This window comes from Vigna unguiculata, chromosome 9, assembly GCF_004118075.2.
Source record: "Vigna unguiculata cultivar IT97K-499-35 chromosome 9, ASM411807v1, whole genome shotgun sequence".
Classification (NCBI taxonomy): domain Eukaryota; kingdom Viridiplantae; phylum Streptophyta; class Magnoliopsida; order Fabales; family Fabaceae; genus Vigna; species Vigna unguiculata.
In genome coordinates, this window is record NC_040287.1 from 5,283,264 (window position 1) to 5,309,296 (window position 26,033).

A 26,033-nucleotide genomic window follows, 5' to 3' on the forward strand; every position below is an offset into this window, starting at 1 on the left:
TTAAATACTTTTAAATTTTTGTCAGTTAGGTTTTATTAATGTTTGCAAATTTTATAAATGTTTGGGTTTTCATGAAATTTATTTGGTATTTTAATTTAAAATATATATATATATATATATAATTATAATTTCTTTCTGAATATTTGATATCAAATAAACAACTCTTCTCTTAATATTAAATATTTGACAATATTATATTTTCTTTATAATAATTTTTTATTATTTTACAAAAATTAATTAATTAATATTGAAACAGTAAGGAGATGGATACAAGATATACCCATTATCCGGTGGGGATGAGACAAAAGTTTAATAACCGTTAGATTTAGATACGAGAATGAGTTTCTTTTTATGGAATGAATATGAGATAGTAAAACCGAAATCCATCCCCATCTCATTGTCATCTCTAGGCAAAACACGCGAAAAGGTGAAAGTAGAGGATTAAGTCGTTACTGAAATAATAACTGCGTTATAATTAAATTAGTTTATTAATGCAGAAAAAAATATCTTTTTCCACAAGTATTAAAAAATTTTAGAATTTGAATGTAAATGGACCTGTAGATTGATTAGTGAAAGTGAACATGTGCATATTCTGAAGTGTGTGTAATTGATATAACTGTTACCTATAAAAGATCCATATGAGCCGCACGAGGGGATCATTCTGCAGTGGCCGGTGCTATTCTACATCAGCTTCACCTTCTTCTGCTATTTTAATTATATGGCCACTGTACTATTTTATCTTATTGCCCTTATTTTAAATGCCGTATCACGTGCAGGTACTTTTTCAAGAACCAAATACTGGATTATAGTCGCTTCAAGAACCAAATTGTCAGGAAAATTTTCTGTTTCGAAAAAACCACTTAGATTGGTTGAAGTTTTAGCAGAACTACTTGAAGCAATAGAAAAAAAAAAAAAGCAGAACTGCTTGATTGGTTGTTCAGATAACATTATTCCTCACTTTCCAAACAGTAATTTTAATAATATTCGAAGTACTCTTGAGCCATTTTGAACTGCATCATAAAGAATATGTAATAGTCTTAATACGCATTGCATTACTATGAGGTAATCCAGATGAACAAAACAATATAGAATCTCAGCTTCCACCCTGTTGCGATATATATATATATATATATATATATATATATATATATATATATATATATATATATATATATATAAATTCTTTCTGAACTACCATGAAACATGAATTTCATTTTTCAAGTATTGAAACATTTTAACTGCAGAACAGGAATTGAATGCATACCTCTTCATCAGGATCAGGATCAGGAAAGCCACTTTACCTGAAATTCTGACGCCAATCTCTTTCATATAATAAGGAAACAAGGGGACTCCTAATATCAGTTTAAACGCATGAAATCATAAGAACTTTCCCAAACAATCGTGGCATGCAGAATTAGGCAACACTAGCGCCACATGTAAAAATAACTCACAAAAAGGGGAAAAAAAAAAAAAAACATGTATCCTCTAAAAATATTATATGGAAAATTAGACACATAACAAGATATTGTTGATAAATAGGTAGGTATCTGCAACATATGATAACAGTTGTAGTCAATGACAATAAAGGAGTCATATCACCAATCATACCTGAAGAGCTCAGTCCAAGCTGGTTGAATTTCGGTGTAATCTTTCACTCCAGCAGTGGTGACAATTAGGTCTTGGTCGGTTCTTCTTGTCTCTTCGTTTTCTTTGATTCATTGTTCTATGATTCTTTAATTCATTGAATTCACAGTAATACAATGTTTTTGTCCTGCATACCCTTGAAAACTATTTAAATTATCACATAAAATAATTAATTCAAAACTTATAGAAACAGTTACTTAATTTTATACGGGTAAAAAAGTTGATTAAATTTACAATAAACCTGGAATATATAAGTTATTTAAAAGCTGTATATCAAAGGGAATCTATAACATGATATGTGCTAATCAAATTTCTCTTTTGGCGCTTACTCAATTCTTTGTAAAAGATGTCAAAATTGAAAGTTATACAGTAAGGGATCCATACATGACGTATTTAACAACCTGAGCCTTTACATCAGACCCAGATTTTTACCTTTTCATTTCTGTTTTATTTACAATTTTCTTTATAGATGAAACAGATAATATAATTAATACAGAAGGAGTTAATAAATGTTATTATAAAACATTCAAACTTATTTTTATGGCTTTTGAGCCGTAAACATAATAAAAGCCTGCTGAATCTTTCTTGAGTAATTCGTAAGACCACATGAGGTGCAAAGGTCTCTGATCTCTTCCTCTGTTAAATAGCCATAGCCTTGTGGAGTCCTCTGCAAACCAAAAGACCTTTAAATCAACTTGGTTGGGATTCAAGGTAAACTCATTAAATTGTGGAACAGATATTTCATTCATGGATTTAAGAGATAATCAAGAACTCCACGCCACACTAAAAGACAGGCACAATGAACATTCAGCTTGCAAAATATTGACACTTAAGATTATAATGACAGAAAATTGAAGATAATCACGCCTGAGTTTACCTCTCTGAAAGGGCGTATAAACCAGGGAGTTGAAGAACTGTAACGTAGAAAAGTGCTTCCAACAAAAACTCCACCACTTCTTAGTATCCTGGTGATTTCAGCAACCTATTGAAAGTTTACAGTGGGCGTGTCATCATAAAAAGTTTAAGTAGTGTTAAACAAATATGTGAAAGAACACGCAAATATATGGTTAGGATAAAAGTCAACACTACACAAAAATGTGAAATCCAATAAAGAAATGAGTTATTCATGATTTTTTAGCGTAAAATATAGGGTAAATGTGAACAAAATGAGGATATGGAACGTGTAAGTTATTTTAAGTAGTGCAGACAACTGCAGCATTAGCATTTTGAGGATGCTGCAGGAACTAATTTTCCATGTTTCTTCTATTAACATCCAGAGATAGTGTACAAGTAATAGAAGATTTGTCAGTCTGTTTGGTTCAGTTTATTTTGAAAATGGTAATTTATTTTTGCTAGCTAAGAAAGCCTGAGAAAAATAAGCTACTGTTCTCCAAAATACTTTTCAACCAGTGTGCACTTAAACTTCAGGTGTTCTTTATAATAAACTGCACTACTCTCAAAATACAATATGTATCTTTGCACGTATCATGTATGTATTTATACATCTTATACACATTACAGGTACATATGTTGTTGACCAATAAAATCAGGGAGAGAATAACAACCATCTGTGCCTCAATACAAAACATTAGATTCAAACATTCATTCAGGACAATTTTATAAAGTGGAAATCAATGTCAGTTTTCTCTGATATCTGTCAGGTTCCTCTTTATAATCTCTTCGAATATCTCTGGAGGAAAAAGTACAGCTTTATGATGCAATACTCTAGTTATGTTATGACATTGAAGCAATAACTATTCTTTTTAGCAAACTTTTTCTCAGAAGAACAAATTAAAAAAATTATTTGTATTGTAAGAATCCCAGCAAAATCTATCAGTTTTAAGTCACATGGTAACTATGCAAAAGGTTAAACTGTTATGAAGTAGAAATGCAGCAAAACAGAATGCAAGAAGTAATAAGTACTTACAATAACCAAAATAAACTATACATGGAACTTAGGCACACAGGGAAGACATGCATTTTAAGAGTGAAGGGAAGGCACGGCCTTCTTATGTAGAGAAACTAGTCCGTGCTTTAAATTGACATGCGCACACACACAGAGTGATATTGTCTGATGAAAAGGTTATCCCAACCCAAATTTTCTTCTGTTCATCACATAAAGACACAGCACTTACAGCATTGGAGGGAGATGGCCAGCAATGCAAAGCTGCACCAGCATGAACAGCATCAACTGAACCTGATGCGAAGGGAAGCCTAGAAACATCTGCCCTTACAAGAGCAATATTACTGCAAACAACGAATGAAACACTATTGAGTACATCTGAGTCTAAAATTGAAAAACAATGAACATTTTATTCTTTAGCTGCATTAAATTCAAAATAAAATACAGGAAGAGAAAAAGAATACGTGGTTGAAAGTGTGTCATCTTTCTTAATGAAATCATAACATTGGCGAAGCATATTTTCAGAGAAATCTAGTGCAACGACTCCAGAATAGGTTCCTGATTTTGCAAATTTCCTAGAAAATAAACCACTGCCACAGCTAACATCAACAAGAAGTCCACCTTTAGCAGATTCGAAGTACTCCTGAGCCATTTTGAACTGCATCATAATGAATATGTAATAGTCTTAATGTGCATCGCATTACTATGAGGTAAGCCAAATGATCAAAATGATAAAGAACCTCAGCTTCCACCCTGTTGTGATATATATATATATATATATATATATATATATATATATATATATACATGTGTGTGTGTGCATGTGTCTATGTGTGTCTGTGTGTGTTTTTAAACAAAGTTGACTAGTCTGCCAAAATTCTTTTTGAACAAGTACCATGAAAGATGAATTTCATTGTTTAAGCATTGAAAAATTTATACTGCAGGACAGGCATTGAATGCATACCTCTTCATCAGGACCAGGAAAGCCACTTTGCCTGAAATTCTGACGCCAACCTCTTTCATATAAGAAGGAAACAAGGGGACTCCTAACAACAGTTTAAACGCAAAGGAAATCATAAGAAGTCTCCCACACAATCGTAGCATGCAGAATTAGACTAAAACTAATGCCACATGATAAAATAACTCACAAAAATGAAAAAAAGAAAAAAAAAATGTATCCTCTAGAAAAAATACGTGGAAAATTAGACACATAACAAGATATTGTTGATAAACAGGAATGTAACATATGATAATAATTGTTACAGTGTAATCATACCTGAAAAGCTCAGTCCGAGCTGGTTGGATTTCAGTGTAATCTTTCAATCCAGCAGTTACAGTCAAATCCAGATACCTGTCTTTGCTAGAATATGACTTCTTACATCTCTTGCACATGAAACCAGATCTGTATATTGCTGATCTGAAGCTCAAAAACCATTATGTTAATCACTACGACACTTGAATTTACTTAGACAAGTATAGAACCAAATACACATGCCGTCGTGCATAAACCAACTTACAAATTCAGACCGGGGGAGCCTTTTCTTATCAATGGTTCATAACATATTGGGCAAGCAAGCACGTCTGTTTCAACTGATTGATCCTGCTGTGTACGTAACTCCTGAAGGAAAAATCAATTACAATTCTTCCAACGGGAATTAGACAATCATGTGACACAATGGTTCCAGCAGAACAAAATAACTCCAAATATTTCAGAGAAAAAAAAAAATTGAAATGCCAAACCATGATGATACCACAAATTTATTAAATTGGTTCCTAAGAAAAACATCAATCACAACCAATAAGCTTAGTGAAATGAACATGATTGAAAGGCAGAGGGAAAGCGAGTAGTATACCGGTTCCGCTGCAACTGCGGAGATTGCAGAAATGGTTCTCTTGGTTAGGAAGTGAAAGCGACGAGGGCGAAAGTGGGATTTGGAAGAAAGGCGAGGGCATTTGGGGAATTGTAATTGATGCAGAGGACGAAGAAGAGGAGAAGTAGCAACGGACATGGCTACTGCAGCAGAATGAATGAAGAAAGTGGATGGTAATCACAAGCTTTTGCTTCTTTTTTCCTTCTGCTTCCTCTAGCAACTTGTTCACTTGGTAGCCAGAAAAATGTTGAAATTCAAAACCAGAAAAAAAATAAATAAATAAATACAATTGGGAGAAAATTACATTTTCTCAACACAATTTTTTACGTGAACATTGTGATCTAGTTTAAGTTTTAAATGATTATCGGTCAATTGATTGTTCACTAAGACTAAGTTTTCTAAGCTTTGAATGAATAATACAGAATAGACTTAATTATTTATTTTTGCTTAATTTTATCTTTCTATTAATAAAAGGTCAATTCATTCCACTTTTAAAAATACAACAACAAGGTCTTCTTAGTAATCAGTTTTATAAATTGTTATTATGACATTAACATGATTGAATTATACATGAATTAACATGGTTAATATTTGTTAACGAATCATTTTACTAGTATTTTGATAGAAAATGATCATTTTGTTGTAATTTTACAAATAATTTAATAGTCTTTTTGGTCTTAATTTTATTTGAAATTATTTAATGTAATCTTTAAATTTTGTTTTGTTTCAATATAAATTTTTTGGCTAATATTTTATTTTGTTCTTAAAATAACTAATGTTAAGGTAAGACGTGACATAAATATGTAATATTTTTTAATAAGTTTATGTTAAATATTATTATTATATCATGAAAATTTTATTAAAAATTAAGAAAATATAGAGAACTACAACAAATTTGTAAGACCCTTTTTTTTATTATTAACAAGGGCTTGGACCTTGGGCCTGACCTTGCTAAGAGATCCAGAATCAACTCATTAGGGACTTCCAGAAACCCCCTTCGGCCATTAACCCTCAGTGTAATTTTCTGTTTCCAGAAATCAGCTCCTCACCTCCCTCACATATCTAAGGCAAAAGCTCTGCTAGGGTACAACCAACTCTTCCCTTGAGTCAATCAAACTCTAACTCCACGTAAGTAGAACTAAAAAATTCATGCCCTTTTCTTTCTTTTTTGTTTTGGTTGTTTTGTTCTGTTGTCCATCTCCGTAAGTCGAAACATGCAGTGGTGCTCTTCCTCGTGCGTTTGTTCTAGTTGTTAGCCTTTGTCCAAGTAATGGAAGCTAGGGTTTGCATGTTTTTACAATATTCTGCTTGTTTTAGTTTGGTTTCGTGTTTGTGATGGTCTGAAAGTATATTGTTTGTGTTTTTGGATCAGTTTTTGTTGAGCATGCAGGAGGAGTAGGAGAGAACCTGCTATTCTTGCCCAAGCGAGAGTTCTCTAGCCTAAGCGAGAGTAGTAAAGAGCTCTCCTTTGCCTCTGCACGAGACGTCGTCTAAGCGAGAACAGTCTCGCTTAAGCGAGAACTCGAAATGTTGCATTGCACCCTCTGTTCAAGTTTTCGCTCAAGAAAAGAGGGTCTAGCTTAAGCGAGGGAACCTTGTCGCCTGGGCGAGACCTCTTAGCTTGAGCAAGAATGAGGCAAATTGGTTTGAACTCTTTGTTTTCGCTTGTGGGTTGATTTAATTACTCTTAAAAGCATGAAATTGTGATGATGTATGCTTCGTGTGATATTGACGTGCTGAGTATGAAATGCAATACGAATTGGTTGGTAGTTTGGACATTGGCATGAGAATTGGATGCTTGAGACGACATGTGGAATCGTTGATGTTAAAAGAGTTTCATGGGAAACTCTTGGTGTTGTTGTGGTTAGTGTATACCTTGATATAGAAGATGTCTAGATAAAAGAAGGTATCTTGAACTCTAATATTCGTTCACACTCACATAGAGTAGAATGAATTATGTGGTAAGAGTGGCAGGAGGTACTAGTTTTGGGACGTATTGGGCTTAAGACATTAGAGGATTAACCTTGTGTGTGGTTTGGTGATAACCCCTTACGTCTAGACTCTGCAGAGTTTAGAAACCAACACAGGAGCATACTTCCTTTAGAATCCTGTATCAAGAGTATAATTCGGATATTGAGTCGAGTCAGAGAGTTTTGCAATTGTTTGCTTTCACATGAATTGGGTGCCTACTGCCTTGTATCTCTATAATCTGATTTAACCTTCATTGCACTATGACATGATTAAAAATGTTTTACTCTAACTTACCCTTTCTTTTTTGTGTCTATTTCTCTGTTTGGCTGTCCCTTTTTGCAATGATCACTAAAACTATTGGTGTGAGCATATGTGAAAATCCCTAGTGGTTATCAGGATAATGGGAATGTTGCGGTTTAGATGGTCACGAGTTGGTGTTGGCTCCTTATTGAGTTTCTTTGGGAAACTGATAACTTTTAAGTTCTGTTATTGCCATTTGTTTTAGGCCTTATCTTATATTATGGACGATTGGTTGATACTAATAACTTTTGTCGCATGCTTCTATTTATATGATACTTATGTGATATTTTATTTAATAGAATTATTCTATTTAAATGGGATGTCACGAAATTCATAAATAAAAAATTGTCACACATATATAAACAAAAGATAGTTATGATAAAAAAAATTAAGTAAATATATAGGTGAAGAAAAATAATTCAATGCAACATTAATAAAAAAGAATTTAAAATTCAGTAATTAAATTTCTCGTCATAATGAAATCTTCAGAAATCAATTGAAGATGTAAAATTCATATCAAACAAAAACTAATTTTTTTTAGTTTCATCATCAATCAAAATCGATTTTTTTAAATAAAGTAGGATTAACTTTTCAAAAGGATTTTCGAACACACCCTGAATTCTCTCACAATCCTAAAAAACCCTTTAAAATTTATAGCTTTATAGAAAAACTTATTTTAGAAGATTTAGAAAACATTTTCACTTGACATTTTATGTAGTAATAATCTAATAACTCGGACACTTTCACTTTAACTAAATATTATATGAATGTTATTATTAGGGTAGAAAATATATTATTTTTTTGTAAAGATTGAAAAACAAAAGTAAGATTTGGATAGGTAGAACTTTTTCTTAGTTGATTACTTTCGGGATTTAGAGACAAAATGTTTGCATGGTGGTGGATTTATTTATTATTAATTGAATCTTTGGTGGATTTGAAAGTAAATGTTTGGATTATAAAACTCAATTAAAGAAATTAACGTACAAGTTGAGGAATCAAAGGGTCATACAAATCGTGATTATGGAAGAGATGCAACATCCAAAAAAAGAAATCATACAATCCTTTCAAATTCTCACTTACTTACGAGTAAGACCAACATAATCAGCTTGACCATATGGTTCAAACAATTCTGCAAAAAAACCATTCTTTCTTTTGGGATTATGCTTCATGTCTTTGCAAAGTTGATCGTGATACCAAATGCTAAAATGAGCAAAGCATGATTTCAAAAAATATGTTCCTTCATATCGCTTCATGTTATCTTCCCACAGTTTCACCTCCTTCTCCATTTCTCTTATACTTGGCACTTCAACGTTTCCATCCAAGAAATTTGCCACCCATAAACTCTTCATTTCCGACGCAAAAATATTAGATGCACTATCTGCATATCCTATTATTGCCAACTCAGGAATCCGAGGATGAATCATGTGTCTGAAACAGTACAACGTAGCCCACGGTTACATTTTTTTCATATTACTAAAACAACCGAACATGTCAAAACCAAATCTAGAATGTTGATTTCTAAACGATGTTAAACTAAATTAAAAATTTATATATTTCAGACAGATTTTAGACTGACCTGTAGAGAGGAACTGTGGAAGTTGCTGGATCAAGGATGTGATTTTGAAAAATTGGGGATTTGAATATGTTTTTGATTTTCTCGTCACCTTTGAATCCAGTGGCAAAAATGACTATATCAGTTTCTAAGGGTTTGGCTTCTCCGGCAATCATTAAACCTTCTCTGCAGAAGCTAAAGCTTTGTGAATTCTTTATTACAATGCTTCCTTCATTTAATTTGTCAAAGAAATTATCAGGAAATACTCCAAGCAGACATGAGGAGAGGTCATGAAGAAAGCTGTGACTAGGTACAAGTCCATACTTCTTCAATGGCAACTTCCATTTAAGAATGTTTTCTAATACTTTACCAATTCCCCATCTCTGAAAGTTAATAATAATGGAACATGTGATTCGTAGGAACATAAACTAAGAACAGGAATATAACTTGTCTGAAACTTAATTTTCTTATTTTTCAAGTAGACACAGAAATATGTCAGTTAGTGTTACCAATGGTGAAAGTAAAGTGGCCAGAAGGCCAAGAAGGAAGGGTTCTCCTGGCTTGTGAACAAGAAGCTCTGCAAAGCGGTTGAAAAATAAGAATCCAACAATGAGTCCCCAACTGTTGAAATCTGGAAAAAACCAGTATGCAGTTCTTTGGATAATTGTGCAAGGATGCATGACTCCTGCAAAAGTGATTTTGTAGGACAGAACTCAGATAAGTTCTTGTGCAGGTTGGGGAGAAAATTTTGTAACCAAAACAAGTTCTCACCATTTGCATTTGCACATTCAGCTGCAAGATCCATAGCAGATTTTTGAGAGCCTATTATTGTGACTCTTTTTCCTTTGATCAATTCAGCAGCAGTGTCATTGTCCAGATTGGAGTAGTCCATGGAGTGCATAACTTTGCCATTGAAAACTTCTGGTCCTTGTCCCTGTGGGTATTCAGGAATGTTTGGAAGACCACTGTATTTTCCAATGCAAAGAACAACAAACTCAGCCTTGTGTACCTGTTCATACAAATGTTCAATTTGGTACATCATTACTATAAAACAAAATACACCATTGTAAATGACAAATAGAATCGGGTCAGAGACATGATCACCGAAGAGATATAACACCAATGAGACATGAGTCAAATTTACATATAAGGAATTGACATCATTTTTAACCTAAAACTTTAAAGACGATGAGTTTATGGATCTTCATTCTTATATGGTGTTCAAATTTCTCATTTTCAACGAAAAAAATCAAAGAAACATGTTCCTTCTTTCATCATTCAAGAAAATGATGTTTGTGCATACATAGGTAGCAAGAGAACACCAGAATATGAAGGAGATACTTATTGAGAGATGAAGAAATAGAGAAATGAAAGTAAGAGTTGGTTAGACATAGAGAGATACCTCTAGGGATAAATTCTTGGTATGTTGCACAGAAATATGCCAAGTTCCCTTGGAGGCAAAGGGTGTGCCATTACCACCCCACAGTTCCCATGACTTCATTTGTTCAGCAGATTCTCCACCAACATAATCTATATGAATGACTTTGGAGTTGAATCTGATGTGAGGAATGAGGGAAAAATGTTGAGCATAGGAGTTAAGATAATCTACCATTTGGTTGTGATTTGGATTATCTTCTTTTACCGAAGAAGGCCATGGAAAATCCATGAACTGGTATGCTTGCTTATTGCTCTGGAGCTTGGTGGAGTCCATAGTGTGCCTCCATAGCCCTCCGACGCCATCGTCAGCTTCGAACACAGTTGGGTGAAATCCAAACTCTAGAAGGTATTTGCACGCCACAAGGCCACTGGTTCCTGCCCCAATAATTGCAACTCTTCTTTCCATTTTTGCAATGCTCAAAGATTCAGGGAAATGCTTTACAACTATATTAATCACTTGCTGGGTGAATATATAGATGAACTCAAGCGTTGACTCAATTATACAATTATTTAGACAAATTAAATTGCATTATAATTTCAGTGAAAATAACTTTGATTTAATCGATATTTTACGAATTTACATATTGTTTTTAAGCATATTTTTTAATTTCATGAATTGTAGTTGAATTTAGTGATGATTTTAAAAAGTTCTTCTAAGTTGATCACAATAATAATCATTAATTCTAATTAGCGTAAACAGATGTGCTATCGCGCCTGTGTGTACGCATTTTTTGAATTATATTAATAGTTATTGATATTGTAATGTTATTAAGTTACTGAACAAAATAAAAGTATATTTATAAAATTAAAGTGAAATGTATGGAGAAAATATGAAAAAAATAATTATCGATGAATAGTAAGAGAAAAAAGAAGAAGGAGATAAGTAAATAGTTTTATAAAAACTTGTAAAAGTAACAGTTAATTTTTTAAAATTTAATAAATAATTAAATTGTAAAAGGTAAAGTTGAAATTATGAAATGTGGACACGGGAATTCCCTTTATGTATAGTAAAAAATATATATAATATTAATATGATATGAGTCAATTCATACATAAAAATTATTTCACATTTGATTAAAAAATTTAAAATAATAAATTTATATTAGAATCAAAATTATATTTAAATCATTTATTTAAAATAATAATAATTTATTTCGGTCTTTTTCTTTAAATTCTTAAGTGATTCATTTTATTACAAATTTAGATCACTTCAATTGTTTTTTACAGCCTTAAACATACTAAAATAGTTTTAAAAAGATAAAAAATACTTGGTAATAATGTTCTTTGCAGAGATGCTTTTGTTATTTTGCTCTTACACTTGTTTATCTAAATAATGCACGAGAAATTATTAGGTGTTCTTACAAAACTATTTCTATCGCCAATCATTACGCAATATTAATTAAATATCCATAGTTTTCTTATCTTCAATTTCAAAACTTAAAAATGAGTCAGATTGGTCCCTTAAAAGTTATGGTGACTAGGGCCCACCAAATAATTTTTCTGTATACTATTTTCAAAAATATTACACCCTATGATTTGAAAATATAAGTATAATAAATTAGAAATAAAGTACAAAAATAATAAAGTCTTACTCGTCTCCTTGACGTAACCGTTACTCTCGAGAGATTAATTTAAAAATATATTAAATGGAAAGAGGGGATTAATTTTAAAAAAAATGTATATATTAAAGATAATTTGGAATAGTAATAAAAATTATGGACAAATTTATCATCATCCACAAAGCTAATTAATTTTCTTAAAATTGCGAATTAATTATAAAGGATAGAGATATGATTATGTTTTTAATATGAAGAGAAATAAATAATGTAGAATATTATTAGAAAATGTAGGGCTATGTAGTTTTTTGATTTTTTTTTGTCTGCTAATTCAATTGCTGAATTATTTTTTATTGCGTGTAGCAAATCTAGCAAATCAAATGAAAAATCTTGTCTCTGGTGTTATTAGTAAAAAAAGTACAACCGGACAAACGAACACAATAATGTAATACAAATAATGCTTCAAGCCCAAAGCATAGTACTATTTCTTACGTGTGTGTTGTATTTTAAATAAGAGTAGGTTACACTTTGGTTCCACGAGGTTTTGATGTATACATTGTTTAAGGTAATATAAACAAATAATGCTTCAAGCCGATGCAAAAAAGCAACAACTTTTCTAGGACATATATATATAGTGGCACTAGATTTTGGCTGGTAAAATATTACTATCAACTACCCATTAAAATTAATGAACATTATGTTTAATATTAAATGCAAACACTCAGAATTTATTTTAATACTAATGCTTCTCTCGATGATTGTCATTCCCCATGTTTTGATGATTTCCTTCTTCCGAGGTCTTATATTGTCGAATTCTTTTCTTTGAAGTGTGAAGCAACTCTTTTCTCTGGTATTTTTTTTTTTTTTCTCTATATGCATGATCATAAATTTATGAAGGTGTGCACTTATCCATATTCATCCTCGTATATACGTAGGTCCGTTACTGATACTTATATCGTTTTCGAAGTTTTCACAAATGATAAAAATAATCATAATAAAAGAGGACACCAATAACTTTAATTTGGAAAATTCTCTTAATAAAAATAGAAAATCTCAAGTAGAAATCGTTCAATCAAACTTCCACAAAATCAAGTATGGTTACAGAAAAATCAAATGAAAAGCACAATCATCTAAACTCATTTGGTACCTCAATTCTTTGGTTAAGTTTAATTGGGTCATCATATTTTTTATTTGTTCAATTTAGTATCTCAATTTTTTGGTTAAGTTTAATTGGGTCCCTATATTTTTGATTATTTATGTTAAGTTGGAGTTAACACTATGTCTCTACATGACACGTATCAAATTGTAAAATTTTTTATTTTTTTAATTTTTTTGTAAAAAATTATAAATTATTACGTGTCAGTTTACCATTTTGTCACGTGACAGCTTACAATCACGACATGTGACAGTTGTAATAGTTATTTTTAATTTAGTCCTTTATTTAAATTTTTTGTTCAATTCAGTACTCCAATTCTTTAAAACAATCCAATTTTATCATCTCCAATTTGATATCAGATTAGTACATAAGCTTAATTACAACTTATATATACATGTTACAATAACTTTTTTTCAATATATACATCAAATCATTTCACCTAAATACTTAAATTATTTTACTTTTTATATTTTTTACCTTTGTAATTTTTTACACCTGAAATTTTTTACACTTGTAAAAAATAAAATAATTTCAATATTTAGGTGTAGTGATTTGATGTATAAATTCAAAACAATTATTTTAACTTGTATATATAAATTATAATTAAACTTAGTTACTAATTTGGTCTTAAATTGGAAAGGACAGAGTTTGATCGTTTTAAAGAATTTGGATACTAAACTGAACCAAAATTTTAAATAGAGAACTAAATTGAAAACAACTATTACCAATATCACGTGTCATGATTGTAAGCTGCCACGTGACAACAATAAATTGACATGTGACAGTTTATAAATTTTTACAAAAAAAAAAAAAAAAATTTCACATACGATGTTAATTCCTTAACCGAGATGAATAAATTGAATTTTTAAAAAAAATTGAGATATTAAATTGAACAAACTAAAATATATGGAATCAAATTAAACTTAACAAAAAATTTAGGATACCAAATCAGTAATTATATCTCAAAATAATAATGTTCCCAAATTTAAAAAATAAATAAAATAAATAAAAGTTGAGCAACAATATAAACCGATTTCTTAGTCGGCAGATCTCTTGCATGACCCTAACTATAAAAGTAAAACCATGCGTCCAAAACTTACTATCAAAATTTGATTTGGACTAATCAAACAAAACACAAATTACAATTTTACTACGATGATTTGGTAAATATTAATAAATTTTCTTTTTTTTCTCTTTCAAATGCAACTTTTACCCACTCTTTTGACCTTGACTTAAAACTCTTTTTTTTCTAAGTAAAACAAAACAAAATAAAAGTTAAATTTTAGACACGACTACGTGGAGGTAATCTCCAATCTAGCAAAAAACCATTTTTGGAAAAATAACTTTCAGTTTTGTCATTAATTATTAACCAACTATTATTTTTATATATTTTTTAAAATTTAGATAATCCTTCTTACTGTCCAGGGCGAATTGCTCTTGGTGAGACCCTAGATTCTTCTGCAAAAATATCTTTCCTATTGTTATCATTTTATTATCAAAATAAAGTTAATAATTGATACAAAATTCTACGTAGTATTAATTGAGAAAATAAAGATTGGATAAATGTGGTGCAACACATGACCGCTCATCTTATCTGTTGCAGGCCAAGGTCTTGTCTCATAAAGACAATCATATCACATTTTTTTTTTATCTTATACAGAAATAACTTTATCTCTTAAATTTTGGAGCTTTGGGAAAAAGTTACATGATAGCATTAAACTACTAATAAATGATTTTCAGTGTTTTATTTATGGTTAACGCTTTTGGTGTTTATGTTTATAAAGAGCTTAATTTCTAATTTGATTTTATCTTTTTAAAAGATTGTTAGTTATTGATTTTTTAATTTAGTTTTTTAGTCTTTTAAAATGATCAAATTTAATTCTTTAATTTTTTAAATACATAAAATTAGTTATTAATTTTTTTTTATTTTTATTGTTTACTGGTCCTTTAATTTTCGATCAATCATATGTTATTTCTCTTCTCCATCTATTAGGATGTCAGGTTTATTTTTCTTAGACTACATCATTCATGGTCTTCTCCATCTATTAGTACGTGACTTGCGCACGTTAAGGCATACATTAAAATAATTAATAGCATTTTAATATTTTTTTAAGAGTTTAAAAGTATTTTAGTAATATGATACACTATAACACAACAAATAAAATACCTTTTTTAAAAAGTAATTTAAATTAAATAAAATATTATATATGTAACAGAATTTTAATTCATTAACATATGAGATAAATATTTGAAAAATACGTGCAATGTACAATTTAATAATATATTAAAGATTAGGAAAGGATTATACAAAAGAAATTCTTTCATTCTATCTTTACTATATTCAGTAGTATGATCTTATTGACAAGTACAATGTTATTTTTATTGTTATCAAGATAAAATAAATATGAAAATATTTAAACATTAGTTCATTCTATTTTTACTGTATTTATGTTTTTATGGGCAAAATTATTACAGTTAATGAATGGGGAGCAATGATTTGAGAGAGACAATGATATTCCTTTTCAATGAAAACAAATGCATAAAAGTAATGATTTGTGAGATTATGTTGCATTTTGAATTTTACTGTTTTGAAATGATTTACGATAGAACTTTGTTATGCTATCACTCTATCCCTCCTTATTATATTAGAACATATAAGATCTCTGTTGCTCAAACTGCACTCATGAAATCTTCGATTATGAAAAAGCAATGGAACGGATACATTATACTTGTATCCGATTCTAACTTCTACCTTTTTCTCCACTATCCGGTTCTATTTGTGATATATCTGGTTCTAATGTGCTTGAATTTTTTATTTGGATCCATATTGGGTGTATCAGATTCCTGTGGTTTCTTCATTTTTTATTCTTCTTAGCTTGTGTCAGGAAGTTGATTACAGATTATTCATTTATATTTTACTTTAATGAACAAAATTTAAATATTTTATTTTTGACTTCAAATATATTATAATATTATTTTTTCAATTAATAAATATCATTAATATTTTTATTTACGTAGAACAAAATTTAAAATTAATTATAATTTATCTAACTATCATTTTATATTACATTTAACACCAAAAATAATTTAATAATCTAACTTTTTCATAAATTAAATATTATTTTTTATTAATCATATCATTCAAATCTTACACAAACTTTTACAAAATTTACTTTTAAATTCACTTTATTATCATCTCCAAATCCCTTAAAAACAATAACACAAACTTTATTCTAAAATCCAATCAAATCATTCATTTTACTCTACCGAATCTTTCCACTTATAAGAAGACAACATTTCTTATTGTTTTTGGTATGAAACTTTGTTGAAGGCCAAAACAAATTGAATAAACATTACTACAACGTAGGGATCATGCGTACTAAAATACATAAGTTGATTGTGTTGTGTAGAGATCAACTTCTGCCTAATAAATCATATTATCTTAACTTCAAATTGTTCTATTTATGAGTAAGACCTACATAGTCAGCGTGACCATAAGGTTCAAACAATTCTGCAAAAAAACCATTTTTCCTTCTGGGATTCTGCTTCATGTCTTTGCAGAGTTGATCGTGATACCAAATTCCACAAGTTGCAATGCACGATTTCCAAAAATATGTTCCTCCATATTGCTTCATGTTTTCTTCCCACAGTTTCACATCCTTCTCCATTTCTCTTATATTAGGAAGTTCAATGTTTCCATCCAAGAAATGTGCCACCCACAAGCTTTTGATTTCTGACGAAAAAATGTTTGACAGACTCTCTGCATATCCTATTATTGCCAACTGAGGAATCCGAGGGTGGATTATTTGTCTGAATTCATTGGCAAACATAGGTAAAGGTTAAAATTTTGGTGAAGATAATACTTTTTTACTCCAAATGTAGCATATACTACCACCACACAATATAAATTTAGAACATTGCCTATAAATTGACTGACAGAATGCAGAAGAGAAATAGGGAAAATCAAGAAAAGACTGACCTGTAGAGAGGAACTGTTGAGGAGGTTGGTGGCAGAGCTATCTGATTTTGGAAGAGTGTGGATTTGAACATGTTTCTTATTTTCTGGTCACCTTTGTATCCGGTGGCAAAAATGACTATATCTGTCTCTAGAGGCTTAGCTTCTCCTTCAATGATTACACCTTCACTGCAGAAGCTAAAGCTTTGTGATTTCTTTATGGTGATGGATCCTTCTTTGAGTCTGTCAAAGAAGTTATCAGGAAACACTGCAATCAGACATGTGGAGAGGTCTTGAAAAAAGCTGTGGTTTGGTATCAACCCATACTTCTTCAATGGCAACTTCCATTTTAGAGTAGTTTCAACAACTTTACAGATTCCCCATCTCTGAAAATTAACAGTGGAACTTTGTATCAAAACACTGTGCTATAAAAATTGAAAATGATTTTCAATGGAGTATTCACCAAAGTTGAAAATGGTTTTAACGGAGTATTCACAAAAGTTCCGCATCTAATATTATAGCAATAAAGAGTTATTTTTGAAGTTATCACCGGATAGATCTATACTCGATCTATGGGAACTTAGGGAAACTTAATTAGTTGTAGGCTTGGTCTTGTTAATCTATGAAATTTCTACCGTCTATTTTTTTTTTTTTGTTGCAGTAGAGATATTGTGAAGAACTGTATAAAGAGAATGTCATTGAATGTTACCAATGGTGAGAGTAAAGTGGCCAGAAGGCCAAGAAAAAATGGCTCTCCTGGCTTGTGAACTGAAAGCTCTGCAAAACGATTTAAGAATAAGAATCCAGCAATAACTCCCCAGATGTTAAAATCTGGAAGAAACCAGTGCGCGTTCCTCTGGATAATTGTGCAGGGGTATTTGACTCCTATCAAAGTTATTAGAGAAGAGAAATATCAGAAGGGAAAATTTCAGAAGGAAATTCAACTAAGTATTAGCTGGTGATGTAGGATAAAGTCAAATAAATCATACTACTACAGGTTGAGTAGAAAACTTTGCAACCAAAACAATTTCTCACCATTTACTTTTGCACATTCAGCTGCAAGATCCATAGCAGATTTTTGAGAGCCTATTATTGCGACTCTTTTTCCTTTGATCAATTCAGCAGCAGTGTCATTGTCCATATCGGAGTAGTCCATGGAGTGCAATACTTTGCCATTAAAAACTTCAGGTCCTTGTCCCGGTGGGAATTCTGGAATATTTGGAAGACCACTGTATTTTCCAATGCAGAGAACAACAAACTCAGCCTCGTGTACCTGTTCATACAAATGTTCAATTTAGTATTTAACAAACTATAAAAACAAAATCACACGTGATTAAAAAAATCAACTTTATGCAAAAGCAGACAATGATGCCAGTCACTAAATTTTTGTAATTCAAAAACAGAATACTAAGAAACCAGGAGATATTTTTCGACAGAACAATGAATAAATAAAGGAAAGTGAAACTTCCTCAGACTAAACAAACCAGAAACACAAACCTCTGCAGATAAAGTCTTAGTATTTTGCACAGTGACATGCCAAGTTCCCTTGTGGCCAAAGGGTGTGCCATTACCACCCCACTGTTCCCATGACTTAATTTCTTCACTAGACTCTCCTCCAACATAATCTACATGAATGACTTTGGAGTTGAATCTGATGTGAGGAATGAGGGAAAAATGTTGAGCATAGGAGTTAAGATAATCTAGCACTTGGTTGTGATTTGGATTATCTTCTTTTACTGAAGAAGGCCATGGAAAATCCATGAACTGGTACATTTGTTTATTGTTTTGGAGCTTGGTGGAGTTCATAGTATGCCTCCATACCCCTCCAACGCCATCATCAGCTTCAAACACAGTTGGGTGAAATCCAAACTCTAGAAGGTATTTGCAGGCAGCAAGGCCACTGGTTCCTGCACCGATCACTATAACCCTTCTTTCCATTTCAACTGGGAAGAAGCAATTTCAGGGCTTTAATGTTTTGAAGCGAATGCTTGGAACTATATTAATAGTAAAATCTTACGAATGTTATGCAGAGACGTGTGGTCTTCTTTCTATGTAGTATTGACTTGTTTATTATCTAAATATTTGTAAGGCAGGGAAAATTGTGTATTATTTTTCTTCACTGCTATAACAGTAACTTTGATTCCTTTTTCTAAAATTTGCAATGATGATATCTGAAATATTTGTTTGTTTCTGAAATTTTAGTTCCTCACACTTGAATTATCTGTAAGAAAAAAAAATTGACAAATTTTCTCTTAATAGAATTAAAATAGATTATTTTTTTATTTTTTAACTAAAATAATAATTTTTTATCCAAATTGGTAATTTATCAAAATTTATTAAAAAAAAACTATTAATTTATCATTTTTCTTATCTATAACTTCGTACAAATCTATTATGGTTCACGTGTTTGTTGTCTTCTTTTCATATGGCTCTGACGGTTGATCTACAATGACATAGGGAGATGAAGAGAACGTGCATATTACAAAAACTGGTTTTTTTTTTCCAAATTGGTGCAATTTAATTATGTATTTCTCGAAATGGTGTAAATTTTTTTTAAATTTCAGTGAAGGATAAGTCGTGTCAAGGTGATGCGACTTTAGTATGAAGAAGTCGTGCCAAAATGAGGTGATGTTAATTAAATTGAATTGAAGTCGTGCCAACATGGAGAGATTTCTATGTTATGAAGAAGTCGTGCCATATTCAGAGGACTTTAATTAACATTTTAAGCAAAGTCGTGCCAATATGGAAAGACTTCAGTGTTGTATTGATAATGAAGAAGTCGTACCATATTGGGACGACTTTAGTTCGAATAAAAATTAAATATTTTGTAGTCATATTAATTAGTTAAAGATAATGATGATGTTGTTGTCTTTGGTTTATATTTCGTTATATCATCCAAAGATAATGATGATGACGATCCAGTTCAGAGCCCTCAATTAAGACCTAGACCTCCTTGTGACACAGGCTCTCATAGATAACTTTCATGCCCTATTATAACAAACCAAAACATCATGAAATTTTTAATTACTTATATGCATTATAAACCAAAGACAACAACAAAAACTTCATGTTGTTGTCTTTGGTTTATATTTCGTTATATCAACCAAAGATAATGTTGATGACGATCCAATTCAGAGCCCTCAATTAAGACCTAGACGACACCGAAGAAGACCTCCTTGTGGCACAGGCTCTCATAGATAACTTTCATGCCCTATTATAACAAACCAAAACATCATGAAATTTTTAATTACTTATATGCATTATTATTTAACTAATTAATATGACTAAAAAATATTTAATTTTTATTCGAACTAAAGTCGTTCCAATATGGTACGACTTCTTCATTATCAATACAACACTGAAGTCTCTCCAATACGGGACGACTTATTCATTAACAATTGAAGTCTTCCCATATTGGCACGACTTTGCTTAAAATGTTAATTAAGTCTGAATATGACACGACTTCTTCATAACATAGAAGTCTCTCCATGTTGGCACAACTTCAACTCATTTTAATTAATATCGCCTCATTTTGGCACGACTTCTTCATACTGAAATCGCACCACCTTGGCACGACTTACCCTTCGCTGTAATTTAAAAAAAAATTACACCATTTCGGAAAATACATAATTAAATTGCACCAGTTTGAGAAAAAAACCACAAAAACTAGGTATCTCATCGTGATTCCATATACTTTTTAAATGTTGAATAAAGATATAAATAATTAAAAGGTAAGAGAAAATTATGTAAAACTAAATTCAAGAAGAAACTTGGAAATAATTAAAAATGAAGGGATGAAAATTGTAAAAAATATAATCATGCATTTTTGTAATATATAGATAAAGCTATAATTACAATTAGGATTATGTATGTTTTTAATTAAAATTTACTTTTGTGTCAAATTTTAGAATATTTTGATTTTCAAATTTTAAAAATAAATTAATTAATTTTCTTAATCAAATAACATTTTCTTTTACAGCTTAGATAATATTGTATATTAATATTTGTGTTGAAATGTGTTAAATGGTATAAATAATTTAAATAAGTTTAAAATATTAGTGTCAAAAATTAACACAATTATATTAAGATGATTATATCTTTTCATTTTTAAAGTTTAAGTCAAAACATGTCAAATAATATAAACCATTCGAACAACAACTTGAAATGTCATTTAATATGTAAAAAGAATTTAACATACTTAGGAGAATTATATTTTTTTCATTTTCATTTTTAAAATTGAGAATCAGACCATAACAAAGATTGAAAAGAAAAATTCTAATTTTACATAATAAGTTCCGGACTTAAGAATACATTTTACCCTTATCATTAAACCTTTTTAAATAAAAAAAAATGGAAAACCATATACTCGCGAGATGGAGAAGAGTAGTGTAGATTTAAATGTTTTTTTCATATGTAATTTAGTACTTTTATTTAAGTATACTTCCTATTCAATGTTTTTTTTTTCAATTGTTTCTATTTATTTTCATTATATTATAACTTTTTTTTTTGTTAAGTGATAATATAAATAAAATGTTTAAATAAGTAATTGATTCAGTAATTCTTTTATACATTAAGTACTTAATTGAACTTTCTTATGATTTTGATTAATAAAAAGTATTAGTTTAAATATTAAAATGAGAGATAGTATCACTTTTAGATTTGGTCTCTATAGTATCCATATCTTGAGGATGGACGATACATTTGACTGGTTAAGAAATAACAATCTGAACTAAACAATGTGACAATTTTATATAGTAAAATTTGACAATTTTATCAAATATTAGATCAGGTTTCGTATTGAGACCAACCGTATAAATATTTATATATTTTTTTGTTAACTATCTTTAAATTAAATAAAGTTTTAGGAAACTAAGTTTTCAGAGTTTTTTTCTGACAGGTTTTGAGAATTTACCTTTACTTTTGATTATATCTTTGGTTTTGAAAAAGTCAAACATTTATCTATTGGAGAAGAGTATTTAATTTATTTGATTAAAACTAGTTGAACTTCTCTTCTTATTTTCAATTTTGTTATACACTAATGGTCAATAAAAATAATAGAAAATAATTCACAGTGATTATTGGAGAATTCATAGTGATTATTGCTTCTAGCCAAAAGCCAAATCCTATTTCTCAAGTGTAGGTGGTGCTGTATACTAATTTATCAAGTAAAATAGTTCTATTTTGTTGACAAAATGAGAACAGGAGAAGGTAAACACGTAACTAATAAAATTCTGGAGTGAAATGAAACATATGATGCAATTCTTGTAGTGAATTGAATTGACCGAGTAAAACCCTTTTGGACTAGACCCATTGTCGTTCTTCTTTCCTATTCTGTAGGTGACATGATGACAAATATGTTAGAGGAAGAGGTGATATTTAGAAGAGAGAACTCAAATTTCTATGATGGAAAATGCCAAGTATAACAATGTATTTATAGGAGCTAATGGAGATATCTAGACTCATTTCTAGGAGTTTCTCTAATTAATGCTCCACTGTGGAATTTTCTACATCCTTCATTAATTAGGATATTCTAGAATTTCTAGATCTTACTTAGGGAAACTAAGAGACTTCTAGATAATTCTTTATTTCAAATTACAATAACATTTCTCCCCCTTAATTTGAAATCTTCTTTTGCACACCAATCTTTGCTCTTAGCCTTTGAAAATCTTCAAACTTTAATGGCTTCGTGAAGATATCTGCAACTTGATCTTGAATCTTGACATACTTGAGCTCCACCTCTTTTCTAGAAATACATTCTCTTATGAAATGATACCTTGTGTCTATATGCTTGCTTCGATCATGAAACATCGGATTCTTTGCTAGTGCTTATGCAGACTTGTTATCTACGCATATCTCCGTAGCTTCCACTTGTGGTAAATGAAGTTCTTTCAATAATCTCCTTAGCCAAATCGCATGACAAGTGCATGAAGTTGCTGCCACATATTCTGACTCACATGTTGAAAGTGTGACAATGGGTTGTTTCTTTGAACTCCATGAGAAAGCACATCCTCCCATGAAGAATATAAAGCCACTAGTGCTCTTTCTATCATCGATATCTCCGGCATAATCACTATCACAAAATCCATGGAGTTTGAAATCATTAGAAAATGAATAAAATAACCCATAGTTAATAGTACCTTTTAGATAACGGAGTATCCTCTTAGCAACTTTCATATGAGTAGAAGTGGGAGTCTCCATGAATCGACTCACTACTCCAACCGCATACAACATATCGGGCCTTGTACATGTTAAGTATCTCAAACTTCCCACGAGGCTTTTGAATAGAGTGGGATTCTCCTTTTCTCCCTCTTCAAACTTGGATAGCTTCATCCCACTTTCCATGGGTGTATTCACTGGATTGCAATCAAACATTTTAAATTTCTTCAAGACCTCCTTTGCATAGCATTCTTGAGAAATGAAGATACCTTCCTCCAATTGCTTAACCTCTAGGCCCAAATAGTATGACATGAGCCCTAGGTCTGTCATCTCAAACTCATATGACATCTCCTTCTTGAATTCTTCAAACAAGCTTGGATTGCTACCAGTGAATATGAGATCATCCACATAGAGACAAACAATCAAAATATCTTCATTATCAAAAGTTTTGATATAGAGAGCATACTCGTTAAGACATCGAACAAAGCCATTATCTTGGAAGTACTTGTCAATGCGACTGTTCTATGCCCTTGGTGCTTGCTTTAATCCATACAAAGATCTCTTCAATTTTAGAACCTTATCTTCATGTCCTTCAACCACAAAGCCTGAAGGTTGCTCAATATAGACTTCTTCTTCTAGATAACCATTAGGAACGCAGACTTCACATCAAGTTGATAAAACTTCCACTTCATTTGGGCCGCCAAAGAAATCAACAAACGGATCGTATCCATGCGAGCGACGGGTGCATAAACTTCATCATAGTTTACTCCATGCTTTTGCTTGTAGCCTTTTACAACTAGTCGTGCTTTGTATCTTTCCACCTCTCCACTAGCATTCTTCTTAGTCTTGTACACCCATTTCACTCCAATTGCTTCATGACCTTTGGGAATAGTTGTTAATTCCTAAGTGTCATTTTTCTCGATTGATTTGATCTCCTCTTCCATGGCATGTCTCCACCTTTTATCTTTCACAGCTTCCTCAAAATTCAATGGCTCACAATCTATTTGAAGGCAATATAATTCTTCAAGATTACACGTGACTTCATCAGACCTCTCATAGATGTCACGTATGTCTCTTGTCTTCCTTGGCCCTTCGCTTGTACTTTCTTCTTCTGCATGAGATGTAACAGATGGAGGGGGCGAATGAGGAGGAGTGACATCTTAAATTGCAGTTTCTTGATCTTCCTCTTCTTCAAGATATGGAAGAAAATCGTATGTCTTATCTTCTTGAGCCTCCCAATTCCACACAACTTTTTCATCAAATTCAACGTCATGACTTACTACCACTTTGCCATCGCTTGGATTGTATAATTTGTAGCCTTTAGATTGAGCATCATAGCCAACAAAGACATATTTGGCACTTCGATCGTCGAGCTTGGATCTTTCTTATTTTGGTACATGGGTGTAAGTTATACTCCCAAAGACACACAAATGATTAACACTAGGCTTCCTTCCACTCCACGCTTTTTGAGGTGTTTGATCTTTTAGATTGGACGTTGGGGAGCGGTTAGATAAATAGACCGCACAAGAAACAGCTTCAGCCCAAAACTCCTTGGGCATATTTCTAGCTTTCAGCATGCTTCTGGCAATGTTGAGAATGGTTCTGTTCTTCCTCTCGACTACTCCATTTTGCTGTGGCGATCTAGGAATAGTCAATGGACGACGAATTCCATGAGTTGCACAAAATTCATTGAACTCCCTTGAAATGAATTCTCCTCCATGATCAGATCTCAAAGCTTTGATTTCAAAGCCACTTTCTTTTTCAACAAGAGCTTTGAAATTCTTGAAAGAAGAAAATACTTCTGACTTTTGTCTGAGAAAATACACCCACGTTTTTCTACTGAAATCATCAATGAAGAGTAAGAAATATTTATTCTTACTGAATGATGGTGGATCGATTGGACCACACACATCGGCATATACAAGTTGAAGAGGCTTGGTTGCTCTTGAAGCAGCTACTTTCAGAAAGCTTTTCCTCGCATGCTTTCCAAGAAGACACGCTTCACACAGTTGGTTAGGATTGTTGATTGCAGGCATCCCTTTCACCATCTCCTTTTCTCCCAAACTTTTAAGAGCTACAAAGTTTAGGTGTCCAAACCTCATGTGCCAACACCATGCTTTATCTTGCACGCTTACCTTCAAACACTTTGCTTCAATGGTTTTTAGATTCAAGATAAACATTCTATTTCTTGACATAAGCACCTTAGCAATCAAATTTTCATTTTGATCTTTAAGCCACAAACATTTATCTTTCATAAGGATCTCATATCCTTTTTCAATAAGTTGGCCTAAACTCAAAATATTGCTTTTTAATTTAGGCACATAATAAACATCATTGATCATCTTATGACTGCCATCTTTGGAAGAGATTAAGATTGTACCTTTTCCTTCAATTCAAACTTTGGACGAGTCTCCAAAGGGCACATTTCCACTCACATTCTCATTAAGCTCCACAAACTTCTCCTTGTAGCCACACATGTGGTTGCTAGCACCATTGTCCAAGTACCACGAACAATTGATATCTTTATCTTCA

At 31.4% G+C, this 26,033-nt stretch overlaps 3 protein-coding genes across 4 annotated transcripts; all 3 read right to left on the minus strand.

The window, feature by feature from the left end:
- Nucleotides 1–1,980: 1,980 nt before the first annotated feature.
- On the minus strand, nt 1,981–5,678 carry LOC114162331 (uncharacterized methyltransferase At2g41040, chloroplastic). Its single transcript, XM_028046184.1, has 8 exons — nt 5,401–5,678; nt 5,065–5,165; nt 4,824–4,964; nt 4,512–4,593; nt 4,012–4,205; nt 3,780–3,891; nt 2,522–2,626; nt 1,981–2,311 (listed from the first exon to the last, which is right to left on the minus strand). The coding sequence occupies exons 1-8, from the start codon at nt 5,554–5,556 to the stop codon at nt 2,183–2,185; spliced, it is 1,020 nt and encodes a 339-aa protein (XP_027901985.1). The 5' UTR covers nt 5,557–5,678; the 3' UTR covers nt 1,981–2,182.
- Nucleotides 5,679–8,655: 2,977 nt separating this feature from the next.
- Nucleotides 8,656–11,127, minus strand: LOC114196201 (probable flavin-containing monooxygenase 1). 2 transcript variants are annotated; one of them, XM_028086767.1, is made up of 6 exons: nt 10,851–11,107; nt 10,644–10,771; nt 10,013–10,250; nt 9,751–9,926; nt 9,266–9,624; nt 8,656–9,117 (listed from the first exon to the last, which is right to left on the minus strand). In XM_028086767.1, the coding sequence occupies exons 2-6, from the start codon at nt 10,740–10,742 to the stop codon at nt 8,766–8,768; spliced, it is 1,224 nt and encodes a 407-aa protein (XP_027942568.1). In that variant the 5' UTR covers nt 10,743–10,771; nt 10,851–11,107; the 3' UTR covers nt 8,656–8,765. The 2 variants fall into 2 exon arrangements, with proteins under 2 accessions (XP_027942568.1, XP_027942567.1); XM_028086766.1 differs by having other exon boundaries at nt 10,644–11,127.
- A 5,470-nt stretch (nt 11,128–16,597) lies between these two features.
- LOC114162497 (probable flavin-containing monooxygenase 1) lies at nt 16,598–19,377 on the minus strand. Its single transcript, XM_028046411.1, has 5 exons — nt 18,843–19,377; nt 18,381–18,618; nt 18,055–18,230; nt 17,370–17,731; nt 16,598–17,200 (listed from the first exon to the last, which is right to left on the minus strand). Exons 1-5 carry the CDS (start codon nt 19,281–19,283, stop codon nt 16,849–16,851), a joined length of 1,569 nt encoding a protein of 522 aa, XP_027902212.1. The 5' UTR covers nt 19,284–19,377; the 3' UTR covers nt 16,598–16,848.
- Between the last annotated feature and the right edge of the window lie 6,656 nt (nt 19,378–26,033).

Coding starts and splice junctions, on each gene's coding strand:
- LOC114196201 (XM_028086766.1), bottom strand. CDS start 11,084: ATGGAAAGAAGAGTTGCAATTATTGGGGCAGGAACCAGTGGCCTTGTG. Junction 10,251..10,643: donor CCAAGAATTTATCCCTAGAG/GTATCTCTCTAT, acceptor TTGTATGAACAG/GTACACAAGGCTGAGTTTGT. Junction 9,118..9,265: donor TCCACAGTTCCTCTCTACAG/GTCAGTCTAAAA, acceptor GTACTGTTTCAG/ACACATGATTCATCCTCGGA.
- LOC114162331 (XM_028046184.1), bottom strand. CDS start 5,556: ATGTCCGTTGCTACTTCTCCTCTTCTTCGTCCTCTGCATCAATTACAA. Junction 4,594..4,823: donor GCTCGGACTGAGCTTTTCAG/GTATGATTACAC, acceptor AACTGTTGTTAG/GAGTCCCCTTGTTTCCTTCT. Junction 4,206..4,511: donor TTCCTGGTCCTGATGAAGAG/GTATGCATTCAA, acceptor ATTATGATGCAG/TTCAAAATGGCTCAGGAGTA.
- LOC114162497 (XM_028046411.1), bottom strand. CDS start 19,283: ATGGAAAGAAGGGTTATAGTGATCGGTGCAGGAACCAGTGGCCTTGCT. Junction 18,619..18,842: donor CTAAGACTTTATCTGCAGAG/GTTTGTGTTTCT, acceptor TTGTATGAACAG/GTACACGAGGCTGAGTTTGT. Junction 17,732..18,054: donor CCACTTTACTCTCACCATTG/GTAACATTCAAT, acceptor GTTAATTTTCAG/AGATGGGGAATCTGTAAAGT.